Below are 14,728 nucleotides of genomic sequence, written 5' to 3'. Positions count from 1 at the left end.
ATTGCCTCTTGTGTCTTGCTCTCTTATCTGCTTTGTTCAAGCTAGTTTTCCTTTTGTTCCTAAGTGTGTCTTGGTTTCTGAAAAGCCTTCACTTTGTTTTCTTTTTGTTTTAGTAGCCTTTGATAAGAATTTATTGGATTTTGCTTTGTTCTTATTAATTAGGTCATTAGAAAACTTTTGCTTGATCAATGATTGCTTGAAATAATTGATATTACAATCACCTTTCTGTATAGTTTATTTTATTAGTGATTTAGAAAGCATCTTAGTTTTCATTTCATTTTGAAATTAAGTGGATTGTAAAGAAAAATCTCATCACTTTGCATTTTGCATTGCATTTAGGATTTTGTGTGTGGAATTGGAAATTGGAACAGCTGCATTAGGAGAATTGATTTAACAAAAACAGTTTGTTGCATTTTGTATGTTGCATTACTCGTTGTTCTCTTCCCTCTTGTACATATATTTTCATTGAAAAGAAAATTTTCATTTTATCATGCTAGATTGCATCTTTAGGATATTCAGGTGAAATTCGCTATGAGCTTTGAAAATTCAAACATAATTCAAGATAAACTTTAAAATTTATTGAATCAATCTTATGGAGCATTTGAAACATTAGCGCAAACATATAGAGGTCTATGCTAGAGACGTGTTCCAACATCTATAAACATAAGAGCTATCATTTTTTTCCAACGTTGCATTCTGGGGATGAAATCTCATTCCATGTACGTAAGTGTATCAGACCGTTCTCCACATACCTTCGGGTATATCGGATGGAACTCCATGCATGATAAGTATATGGGAACACTCTCATCTTACGATTACACATTAGAAAACACTAATACAAACTACACTTCCACGTAATGTCGATTATATTTTGGAAGTCCACTCTAGGTTGCTATCCTCACCTTAGGTAACTGATTCAGCATCCTTGTATCCTGTGATACACATAACACAACATTCAGGGATATTTCCTGCCTGTACATAAATCCTTGGTTCTCCAAGGTGGAATATTGCAGTTCATAGTTGCTTGGTAAATACTTTTGCCTACATTACCCTTTTTTATTTAATTTTTTTGTTAATTTTTAAAAAAATTTAAACCAACATGGAAGAACAACCCCCAAAACCTTGTTGTTCGCATAGGATGCACAGATTTCATCCTCTTCCACCTAACGCAACTCTCAGACATCGTCAAAAGAAAAAAAATCCAGACTAATGAATCTAGTACTTCGGGAGCTACTACTTCTGGTCCCCACCAAAAATAGACCCACCAAAATCATCCCTTCTTGTGAGTATTGAACCCGATATCACTTCTTCATTTACTGGTGAATCTGACACAGTTGAAACAAAAGCACTTGATATTTCATTACCTGAGGTTATTGAACCTAACTTTATTGAATCAGAAACAATACAACCTAAATTTATACAACTTGAGGCACCTTAGTTGTCTACACCTGTTACTTCAGGATATTCTTTTTCTCTTGCTTTGTCTTGAACTCAACCACAACCCACATATCTTGGACGCGGCGGTGAACCACTTTCGCCTACTCTTATGAGTATCGAAGATATTCTTGGGAAGTGCCTCAACCCTCCTCTCCTATCCATTTGAGAGGGAGTCATATTTACCAGGCCCATCCTTTTCCTTCTCTTCCTACTCCATCACAAGCTCCTTTGTCTAGTTCATTTCCTTTCAACTCACCCTTGAGTTTCCCTCGAGTTTCCCTCGGAAATCCTCTTTGGGACAATTAGCCATGACTGAATCTACTATGGTTTCTCAGCTTGTATCTATTATTCTAATCGAAAAAACCCATGTTGTAACTTCATCCATGTTTGTAATATCGCCATAGACACATTTGTATGATAACCCATTTGTCCTGCTTGGTTACCAATCATTGTATGGTACCTTTTCTAGCACAACATCTAGTCCATGGACTTCTCCCATGTCATCCTCTTCTGGAATCCTATCTAGCACTTCTTTAATGAGTGCTACATATTATTTTATTTCTCCTCCATATACACCTACAATTGAGCAGAAGCTTGGTTCTTATGTCAGTGGGTATGGACACCTACTATAGCCCAATCCACTTTATATTGGGAAACCTCCCCTTGGGGGGAAGTTGCCTCCATATTCCCCTCCTCTTTCAGTAGGGGGGAAACCTGTCATTGGAATATTTCAATCTCCTCATAAAATATCACAAGTTAATGCTCAACCTCCTTTGAGTCCTCCACATTCAAGAATGGTTGTCAATTTTTGGCAACCTACATTTCCTGTGCAAACTGGTTTAGTTGTGGATCCATCTCTTATATCTCAACATGTTCCATCCGCATCTCAGATTCCTACTTATCAGCCTATAGCCCAACCTTTTCAAGCTCAATTTAATGTAAGTCAATCTTTACAGGTTGCATCTTTGACTCAACCTATTCTACCAGTATTTGGCACCTCCCAGGCCCCATTTACCCAGCCTCTTCAAGTTATCTTACAACCACCACTTTTTCAAGATATCCCTCAAATTCAAGTGGGTAAAAATGTATATGGTATGGCACAGGAACAACCTAACCAACCTTACGTTGGGATGATGAAAAATCCCACAGGGCAATCATATCAATCGTATCAAGGTATGCCTCAGATACCTTACCAAGGTCAACAAACCCAAAATCATCCATTTCAACCTTTATGAGGTTATCCTAGAGATGGGTAGCAAGGTTATGTGCATTTTGGTTATCAGAATCCTCCCTATCCTGGAGCGCAGATACATGTTGCTCAAGCCATCCCATCTTACCTAGGGTATCCTCCACCAGACTTTAATAGGAAGTTGCCATTTGTAGCAACTCTTGAATTTCTAGAATTGACCTAGCTTGCCAATGATCCTATTTCCTATTCTCCTTGGTGGTTGGTTATTCCCACAAAATTTCCTTGTGATATCCCTAAATTCAATGGAAATCCTGGAGAATACCCATCTTCACATGTTATGACTTATCATTTGTGGTGTTCATCGCACTCTCTCAATGATGACTCTATACATTTACATATTTTCCAACACACACTTACTAGTACGACAACAAAATGGTATATTGAACTGCCATGAGCTTCGTTCAATAATTTTAGTGCCTTAGCGACCACATTCTTAATGCATTTCCTGTTACCCATTCGATATGAGACTGGAAGTTAACTTTTAACCATTTTCAAATAATCTGATTCCACTCACATTTATGAGTGGCACTATGACCATCGTTTGGTTAAAACCTTCGTTCTTGACCAATTGTTAGTTGAATGGTTTATTAATTCTTTGTTACCATCCATAACAAAATACGTCCCTAAAGGCAGAGTTGTGATAGAAGAGCAGGTAATTTCTCATGCCCAATATCTTGATCTTATTTATATTCAATCTAGCACACTCTATGATAAAATACCAAATGCTCCACGACGTTCCAATATTGTTCCTAACCCTCTTGGTAATGAATCACATGCCGCTGATGGTGTGATAGGTTCTTCTAGCCAACAGTTGGTGAGTAAAACATTTGGTTCAAATCTTATTGTGGCTACCCAAAACCCTCTTTCCACTACTCTTGTGGCTTCTACTTCCAAGATCAATATCGTTTAATCCACCAAAGACAAATCTCAGTAACTAAGAAGTAAGAAGAAAGGAAAAGGTAAAAAGAAGAAATATAATCCTCCATAGGATAAACAAAATAATCAGTCTTTTGAAGAAAAGTGGAAACCTAATTATCCATGCTTAATTTCTAATGAGGAGAATTTCACTCATGACAATCCACATTTGGTAGAAGTACATCAATTCCTTGACTTATCCACTACACCCATTGTGTTGATAGATCCGTTTCCAAATCAGGAGACTAATATGGTTGCTCGGGATCCCGCTTCCTCTAACTCAGTTATGATGCTTTCCTCCACCAAGCCGAAAAATGACATTATGGTGGCCACTAGGAATAAAGACTATGGTAATGTGAATCCCTCGACTGGTCAGGCTACTGATCAACCTACTAGTTCTACCGCATCTCCATCAGATCCTACTCCAAATGTGTTTCCTACTGAATTGAGAATGAATCCTCCCAAAAGAGTTATCCATAAATCCACATTCAACCCTTGTGAAAGAGCTACTCAGAATTATAACATAGTTGAGGATCTGGCTCAAGCTCCTTCAACTATGTCAACTCTCAAGGTGTTGCAAAATTGTCTCGCCTAGAAGAAGGCTTTACTTTCTGCAATTGGATGTATTGATCCCTTAGATTCTAACCTTGTAGTTTTTAACCATGAGAATTATACGCCTTGACTTCCAGCCCAATTATCTTTCATGATTCAGGTTGTCATTCGAGGTAAGACCATCCATCGCTCCATTGTGGATGAAGGAGCTTCAACCTATATCATGTCACTTTCTTGTTGGAAGGCCATTGGTTCTCCCCAATTAAATCAGTCACCAACTACTCTAAAGGATTTTGATGGAAGAGGCTTCAAGCCTTATGGAATTATGAATTCGTTACAAGTAGAATTAGGCGACAAGATAACATCGATAGAAGTTGAAGTTATAGACGGGTCGTTAGATTATAACCTTCTACTGGGTCATACGTGGGTTTATGCTATGGTTGTTGTTGTTTCGACATATTTTAGAATGATCACTTTCCCTCATAAGGGAGGTATAGTAGCCATTGATTAGCTCACTTTATTTGCCACCAATTCTCAAGTTACTAGAAACATCCCTCTTGTGGGAGAAACCCCACATCCATATCAACATTTTTGGGCGGGATTGCTTAAGGATTCTTCCCTCATGGGAACCTTTTCCTCATTCCATTCCTGACAACTCTAATCCGGTTGCCTATATCAACATGTTATCTTCTTGTACTACTCCATCTGATCCTTGGATAGTGCCAAATGAATCTAATATTGACACTTTTGGTGACCGCATTCCGCTTAATCCCATTGAGCTAGACTATGAAGCCATATATTCGCCCTGTTCGATGCATTTTTCTATCTCCTCTTTGATCAATTGGGTTTACCATTCCTTAGATTATGGCACATCCTCTGATCCATTCTCTGGTACATTTTCTATTGATGAGAGAATCATGGATATCATGATGCTAGATGATGTGACATGGGACGATCATCACCATCGTTCCTCCTTGCCAGATTCCTTCAAGGATAATATTAGTGATCTCTATTGGCCCAATGTCATTGAGATGTTTGTGAATTTTGTATTTATCCATGACATCGATTTTGAGAATAATTTGTCAAATATCGAAGAGACTATCCCTCTTGATATTTCAATCAAACATGGAATTTTTGAGAATGTACATATTGGTGCATCTTGCTCTCCCGATGAGATCAAGACTTATAAAGCCCTTTTCTAAGAATTTAGAGACATTTTCACCTGGTCTTATAAAGAGATGTGAGGTAGTGATCTAAACATTTTTGTACATGAAATCAAGACATATCCTAATGTTAAGCCAGTTCGGCAATGCCTCTGTCCTGTCCATCCCAAGAAGGTTGTCTCTATTAAAGTTGAAGTTGAAAAACTTGTACTCGCTAGTTTCATATACCTAATACCTCTAACTAATTAGGTATCCAAAAGTGTTCCTATCATGAAAAAACAAGGAACAATTCATGTGTGTGTCGATTATCGAGACATTAATCATGCTTGTCCTAAGGACAATTATCCTACCTCGTTCATTGACTACATTGTTGATGATTGTGCATGTGAAATATTTTTGTTTAGGAAGGATTTTCCGGCTACAATTAGATCAACATTCTCCCATCGGACCAACATAAACCCACATGTATTTGTCCATGGGGCACATTTTCATATCGAAATCTCCCTTTCGGATTGAAAAATGTTGGGGCTACTTTTCAGAGGGAAATAAATTATGCCTTCCATGACATTAAACACGTTGTACAACCATATTTGGATGACCTACCTGCTCACTTGAAACATTGTTATGATCATCGGATGCATATTAGGGCTATATTTTTACGTTGTTGGCAATATAACATTAGTCTCAATCCACACTAATGTGTGTTTTTTGTAAGCTACGATTGAATTCTCGGTTTCATTGTTTTGAAGCATGGAATTTGTATTAACCCATTGAAATTCCAAGCGATCCTAGGTCTGCTCGCTCCTTCCTTTCTTTTTTAGCTTCAATGACTCCAAGCGAAGGCTAACTTTCTACGGATATTCATTCCCAACTATGCCAAATTGACCAAAGGATTTACTTTCTTTTTAAAGAAAGGGGTTCCCTACTATTGGGATGACACCGCCCAAAAGGCGTTTGATGCCTTGAAACATGTTCTGATTTTGGCATCCTTGTTGTATGCCCCAGATTACCAATGTGATTACTTCCTATACTTCGTTGATGTAGTTACTACCATCACTATGGTATTGGTCCAATAAGACGATGTAGGGACCAAAAATCCTATTTATTATTTGAGTTAGAACTTAAATGATACTGAGATCAAATATACTCATGTCAAAAAGTTGTCTTTGGCGGCTATCCAAGTTGTCCAAATGTTTTCTCACTATATCTTGCTTCGTAATACTATGGTTATTTATGATTGCAACCCCATGACATACATCTTTTCATGAAAATTATTGGCAGGTGAGTACTCCAAATGGATTTTCTTCCTCCAAGAGTTCTATTTGGAGTTTATATAATCCAAGTTGAATAAATCCTTAGCCTTTGTTGAGTTGATCTGCAATCTTCCCACTACCGAAACTGAAACAACATCTGATAATTCTATTCCAAACGAGTTGTTGTTTCTGAGCGTGTCATCTGACCTGTGGTATGGAGACATTATTGCATATCTCCAAACCCAGAATTTCCAGTCTGATACCTATCGCTCTAACCAACGATGTATTTGATATCAAGCTAAAAATTATATTATAATCCACAATTCCCTTTATCATCGAGGTATCAATATGATTTTTTGAAGGTGCCTCACTCATCAGGAGGATGAGAAATCCATGAATTAATACCATGCTAGGGCATGTGGTGGACATATGTCTGGTTACGCCACCGCATAGAAGATTTTGTGTGCTGTATACTTTTGACCTACTATTTTTGTGACTGCATCCTTGTAGTCCAAAAGTGTCATGCTTGCCAGATATACGATCATAAAGCCTGTGTTCCACCCGCTCCTTTGCACCATATTATCGTCATTGTAAATTTCACAAAGTGGGGCATTGAATTTATGTCATGTAACTCTCTCTTAGCTGGGGATAATGGCTACATCATTGTGGCGGTAGATTATTTTACCAAGTGGGCCAAGGTGATGCCTACATACAATAACATCGGCGAAACAACTACTTTATTTTGTACGTTTTAACCCCGTATAGAAATTACCTGCATACGAATTCTAAAACACATAAAATAAAAAATGCGAGAGAATAACACATAAAACACATATACACAGAGATTTCCCCTCGATCCCAAAATAGGGACTACCAACTTGATTTTTCATTATGTTCCTTTCAATGTTACAATACATATTTATACATGCCAAAGCATCCAATACCATGGACCGAAAACCATTGCGTCCAAAACCATGGACCGAAAAACCATCACGTCCAAAAAACATGTGCGAAAATCATGCACAAAACCATAGGTGGGTCTGCCCCACCTAACGTAGGGTCCAAAACCAAAATTTTCCAGGGCGTTGCCCCGAACCCCATAAAGTGGGGTTACAGGTATGCCTCAAACCCCCTGTGACCCCCCCTGCTACACAATCAGCGCAACGAAGGGGGGCTCTGCCCCCCCTCTAACCCCCCGGTTAACTACGTTGGCTAGTCGTGGAAAGAATATAACACAACCCAACATATTTTTCTTCAATCTTGTCTTTGCAAGGTTTGGTGTGCCACAGGATATATTTGTAGGCCATGGGAAACATTTATGTAACCACATGATGTCTAAATTGACTACCAAGTTGGGCCTCTCCCATGAGAGTTCAACTCCCCACTAGCCTCAAACGAATGGGAAAGTTGAAGAAATCAACAAAGTTTTGAAAACAATGCTTCAACACATGATAGGGATCCACAAATCAGATTGGAATCTTATCCTTTATGGAGCCTTATGGGCATATCGAACCTTTTCTCTGGCTGCTACAGGGTTCACACCATTCCAATTGGTATATGGTCTAGAAGAAATCCTTCCTATTGAATGTGAAATTCCATCTCTGAAACTTGTTGTCGAGCTCCTCCTTTCCACTTCTGCAAAAGAATAGAATCTCCTACATTTGATGTGATTAGATGAAACCTGGCGTGATTTCACGATGGATAATGAGTCCCATAAGAAACAAGTTAAGGCGCAATATGACAAGAATGTAAAGCCTCATGTATTTTGGGAAGGTTACCTTGTCTTGTTGTCTGATCAAGAGTCTAATAAGTTAGGATTATGAAAGTTTGATCCAATTTGGCTAGGCCCATACATTGTTAAATGCATTCTTACTAAAGGGTCCTACGAGCTTGTTGATTTCGATGCACTTCCATTGGTACAACCTATAAATAGGTTGTACCTTAAAAGAAGATGTGCTTAAGTTATTTTTGCATATTTCACTATGTAAATGTTGTATATAGGTGTGTTGAGTGTGTTTGTAGTGTGTTCCTTTCGGAGTTTCTTATGATTTCTATTATTCTTGTTTACATTTGGTTTGCATATGTCAGCATCCCTTCAACCATATGTTGGTTATGCTGATGGTGCTAGTCATAGTACTCGGAACCTTTCTTCCACAGCATGGGATATATATGCTCCGAGTGGTGAGTTAGTGATTTTACAAGGGATTTGTATCGATCTCTCTACAAATAATATCGTTGAGTATAGCACAATGATCGAGCTATTGTCTGATGTTATTTCTCATGGTATCTGTTGTATAGTTATCAGACTTGACTCACAACTTGTAGTACTATAGTTGACTAATGTCTATTCAGTTAGAATTCCAACTATGCTTCGTATGTTCTTAAGGGTTCGCCTTCTGGAAAGGCATTTTTATTATATCCAATATCAACACATTTATAGAAGTCTAATCACATTGATGAATGCATTAGCAAATCGTGTTTTAGACAGACATTTGCGACATATGTAAATTCAATTCAATTCAAATCACATACATTGAACGAGATAATAGAATGCATGATAAAAATTGATAGGTATATATATATATATATATATATATATATATATATATATATATATATATATATATATATATATATATATATATATATATATATATATATGTATGTATATATATCTATATATATAGATATATATATCTATATATATATAGATATATATACTTACATATATATGTATGTATATATATCTATATATATATAGATATATATATATGTAAGTATATATATACATATATATACATATATATACATATATATATACATACATATATATATATATATATATATATATATATATATATATATATATATATATATATGTTTGATATGAAAAAATCTTGTACCCGAGACACATATGGCCACACGGCCTATCATATCAAAAAATGTGCATGCAGTCAAAATACAGCTATATAGCCTCTTAGTAGACTAATCTTGATGATGCTCATGATAACAGGCAACTGCGCGGGCCATCTTGCACAGTAATCGACTGATATAGCTAGGCACGCCAATAGTATGATACTACAATCTCATAGGGATCTGATCAACCCTAGTCTCAACTATGCTCTGGCTCAATCCCTCCATGTGTCACTCAACCTTTGCAATAGTCTCGGTCACATTAAGATCCTAAAATACCTCTCGTGCCCCTGCAACAATATGTGCTCCAACTGGTGCTTGTTGTGGGTCTCCAGCATGCTGAAGATAGGATGAACCCATAGGTCGAACAGGTCCAACATTTGCATGTCAAAATTGATAGTTAGTCTCGAATACATAGGAAATACAAAAAAAATTGTAAAACTTAAAAAATGATCAAAATTTGTTGTTTTACATATGGCACCCCATCGCTTGCCATCAGGAAGCACGAGCTCTGGCTTTCCACAGAAATCCATCCCAGCATATGGATAGTCTTCAATCATAATGAGTTGCATGTGCAACCATCAAAAGAAGACTGGTGTGAAACTCATAGACGATGGACCTGCATGTATGGACATGAGATCCACCCATCTCCTCATCTGTGGGACTCTTGGAAATGGGAGCTTGAGCGAGATATGATGTGGTTGAAGTAATGGAATCCACTCCAAGGAAAATGAAATCAAAATCGAACCATACCAAAAGTTTTTCAACCATCTATCATTTTCCTTGGTAAGTTGTTCTTTCATGTTTGCTAGCACTCCCTCGCTCCAGTTAAATATTGTTGGTTCTATGCACTCTATAGCATATTGAATTTGGGACTTGCTGGCCAAGTGCAAGGTAGTGTTGTTGGCCAATCTAGCAATGATAAATAGTATTGTCCTCAAAAGCAAACAAACCACATCTTTTATCTCAATTTTCCCATCTTTGATTGGTTGGGATCGAGTTCTATAGTGTGTAATGATATAGTCCTTGAGAGTCTCTCCACCCTTACTCGAACTAGATAATGAGACAAGGGTACTTCCCCTCGATAAACATGTGAAGAAATAAATGTCTTCCACCTATATACTAAGCATATGTGCTCCAAACCTGAAACCCTGTGCCTGAACATCCCTTCCTCAAACAAGATACTCTAATAAATCCATCTATTGTGTCATCCCAAGAAGCCAAAAGAATTTCATAATCCCACAGTTTCTCAATGCTTGGATGGTGGTTAGATAATTAGCAACAGTCATGTCTTGTTCTTCGTGCTCTCTTTCTCTCCATATTAGAGCCATTTTGTCCCGATGGAATGAAACGTGACAAGAATAATCATTAGAGTGAATCTCGTGCAAAAAATTGAGAGAATTTTGAGTGAAACAAGCAAAACAAATTTTTAAAATGCGCCCAATGCACGCTACCAAAGGGAGACAGTGCATTGCAACACCCTCCATAGTGAAATGTTTTCTTGCCCAGCACACCTTTCGACACTGTTGGGGTGCGTTGTATCTTGGGAAAAAAATTAAAGCCCTAGGTTGTTAGTAAATTATATATTACAGAGCAATGGAACACATAAAATATTGCAAAAATATAAACACATATAATGCATAAAACAAGAGAGACACAGATATACATGGTTCACCCAATTTGGGCTACATCCACGTAGAAACAACCAGTCCTTCCTTTTATATTATCCATCAAATTGAAGAGATACAACCTACAGAAGATCTGTTGTAATTCCCTCTTCGCTCTCAATCTCCTCTCTCTTCCTCACTTAGAATACAGATCTACATAGACGCAATACAATTCCCTCATATATAGTGAGGGGTTTACTTCTAGGGAAAAAAACCCTAAATTAAACATAGCTTCTACCGTCAGATCTCCGCCTAATGAATGACCCATATTGACAACGAAATTACAACATTTTACAAGGCAATTTTACATCTATTTTTAGCTTCAGGGGCACTTCCCCCGATCCCCCTGCCAAGGGGGGCTCCCAAAGGTCACAGTCACCCCCCCTGGACCCCCCCCTACAACGAATATTTTACGGGCGGCAACGTTACGAACTGGGGTCCAATGTGGCAATACCTTAGAATACAAAAGATAATCAAGCTCCACACCCAACATAGGTCACCCAAAACTAGAAAAAAATATGCATGAAATGTAAAATCTGAACCATAAAAAGAAAGAGCAAGGTGAGATCTCCTATCTGGAAGTGACGACACTCAAAATGATCCACCAAATTGCCCGCAATCAGTTGCAGAAGATCGGGGGAAAAATTACTCAGAGCTCACTCACCAAGAGGTAATATGTAAAATGGTAAGAATGAAATTACTTTTTTCTTATTTATGGTCATTTTCATCCTTATTTTATTATTTTGACCTAAATATGAACTAATTTTACAATGTATCACATATTTTTAATCTTTTGGTGATGTTCTGAGTAGGTTAACAGTCTTTTGACAGATTTAATGATGTTTGAATCGAAAGAGATCATTTTGACCAAAGAGCATAATTTTATCGCTTTTTTTGGGCTTTGTAAACTTACGAAAAAAGAACCCCCTGGAGTCCTGTTTTAGCTCTTTTCAGACTCCCAAAACATGAAAAGATTGTCAATCACTTGTCTTTCCGAACTCATTAAAGTAAATGAAAATACATCTACTCAGTATAATTTTAACCCTTTTCTGGAATGAGATAGACTATTTATGGAAAAGGAATACCTTAGTCGAACATGGCTAAGAGGTTCTCCTGAGTATCATTTTTGGCCTTTTTGGAATCAAGAGACAACTTTACTACAAGGAACCTTTGGATTTTTGTTTTTCACCTATTTTTTAAAACTCTCTAAACATGAAAAAGGAGTCGAGTTTCACCTTCGTTGGACTTGTGAAAGCATAAAAAAACGATGGACTCGTCGAACATGACAGGACCGAACCACTCCTTCTCAGGGTTTGTCAAAGATACTCATAAGGATTCATCTGAAGGATGAACTTACAGATCAGGCATATTTTATCCTCCTCAAGCTTGTTAGAAAATAAAGAAGTATTGACCATAAATCGTTGAGGAAATTTGGAAAATAGGGTACTCCACCTACTAATGGTAGCGAGTCGCTCTTGAACATGACACTCTTCCACTTCATCTTCGTGGTTGTTTGGTTGTGAAATTATCTTGTCTTTTTGGTTCGTCATATCAAATCCTCCACATTCCGTTTTGGGTCAATGTTGTCAACTCCACTCAGTGTCGCTGATATGTTCAAGAGAATTCATTCAATTGATACCTGCTATGATACTCCTAAGCCTTCATTCCATGTCTGTCGTTCCTGAACCAATTCCACATCAATATCATTTTGTCTCAAATATTGATACTTGTTTGTATCGTTGATGGGGGATACATCAAGGCCCTCCTATGATAGGTTGCTTCCTATCGACATTAGATCATTACACAAGAAGTTGACTCATAAATTCCCTTTGGTACCTTGGAGTTTGCATACATCAATGGCAAGTTTCCTCACTTTCGGTGACCGTTTTTCATCATTGGCCTTCAACCAAAAGATTTTGTGTGGTGTTTGACTTCTACTCATTCATTCAAACCATATAGATTGTACTACATTACCTTGAGAACCATTAACACCATTGGTGGTTTCTCTCGCGTCTGTTAACGACTTACATCATTGGTCAGGAACCATATGGTGTCTACCATGTTCAACTCCAACTCATTTATTCGCATGGTTATACTCGTAAATTGGATGATTGATTGAACAAGATAGAAGACCCTAGATCTTGTTTCATCCATCAGGGTTGCGCTTTTAGGATTAATACAAGATTACAAAGTATGATGGCTATGATGAAATGGATAGACTTCTTGATCATTGTACATGTAATGTTAGCTTATGTGTTGAGCATGGGTATGCCTCTCTCAACAAATATATCATGATGAAAATGTATTGTAATAGATGATGGTCTCGACCTGTTTTTCTTGATCCAAACTTGTCACCAAGTAAAGTACTTCAGTCATCAACTACAGTTTTTGACTTTGCGCTTTATGGGGCAATCTGTTATAGGAAATTTTGCCGCGTATGGTCAATAGGCATGCAAACCAAATCAATCCACATTCATGAACATGTTTCCATCATCCCTACACAAATCCCTAGGAATGATCTTTCCAAATGTCTGATTTTTTGGGTCTAATTGCTAAAAATCAATGATTTTTAGCCCCAACACACCATGCCCCTTTAGCCACCTGCATTCAGAGTTGGTTTCTCCTTTCTGCACCAGCAGTAGTCAGTACTAGTTACTCCTTGCTGGGGGTGCATTGATTCTAGAAATTCGGAAAAATTAAAAAGATTTTTAAAGCTTCCTCTTCGAGAAGCTTCCAGGGGTTGTTTTAACCATTTAATATGTATAAGAAGGTCGAGTCCTATCTGATCCTACCTTGTAGACTTCACCTCTTATCCATTGAGCTCATCCTCCCATCATAAGTGGATCTCAAGCTCATTATGGTAAATCCTAAACTACCATCCCTCTCCTATAAATTTACTGCCATCCATAACATCAGGGTTGGCTTTTGGAGACTAATCATGCCCTCATGTTGCTACCTTGAATCTAAGAGAATCATCATCTTCATGTATTAGGGTGCTATTAAGGTGTGCTTTATGACAAGGAAGGACAAGTCAACTTGGGGAGAACTCTACAAGATCAGCTACTATACTTGGTTGTAAACTCTCTCCTATTTCTATTAATACAAAGAGTATCATGTTTTTGCATATGTGTTGTGTTAATTTACATCCATGTATTTCAATGCCTAGTTAATCCATTAAATAGAGTAATTGAATTATGCTACGTAGATTTTTTGGATCCTTGGCTTGTTTTGGTTGTATGTGTAGGTTCTAATTATAGCATCTGGAACTACGATTGGATCTTACAATCCAAAAGGAAATTAAATCTTGTGATGGATTCCAAGTAAGCCTTTGTCCAATTCTTTAATTTCTCTAAGGGAAACTCTATATTCTTTTATTTTTTTTGTTCTAGACTAGTCCACTAGGTACAAGGAAGTTACTTTTGTCCACAATCGTAAATTTCTTATAACAACATCTCCCATATATTGAGTGCCTCAACAATAATGGAAATAATTCAATGTGTGTGTGTGTGTGTGTGTGTATATATATATATATATATATATATATATATATATATATATATATATATATATATATATATA

General features: G+C 37.2%; 1 protein-coding gene across 1 annotated transcript in view; it reads left to right on the top strand.

The window, feature by feature from the left end:
- LOC149247373 (uncharacterized) overlaps nucleotides 1–14,450 on the top strand; it is a 103,407-nt gene extending 88,957 nt beyond the window's left edge. The window contains exon 2 of the mRNA XM_089444053.1: nucleotides 14,394–14,450. Coding sequence (XP_089300179.1) covers nucleotides 14,394–14,450 — 57 coding nt within the window. The remainder of the gene's footprint in view (nucleotides 1–14,393) is intronic.
- The last annotated feature ends 278 nt before the right edge of the window (nucleotides 14,451–14,728 follow it).

This window comes from Pinus tabuliformis, chromosome 7 (assembly GCF_031772625.1).
Source record: "Pinus tabuliformis cultivar Carrire ecotype Pingquan chromosome 7, CPIR1, whole genome shotgun sequence".
Taxonomy (NCBI): domain Eukaryota; kingdom Viridiplantae; phylum Streptophyta; class Pinopsida; order Pinales; family Pinaceae; genus Pinus; species Pinus tabuliformis.
This window is presented reverse-complemented; position numbering and strand designations above follow the sequence as displayed.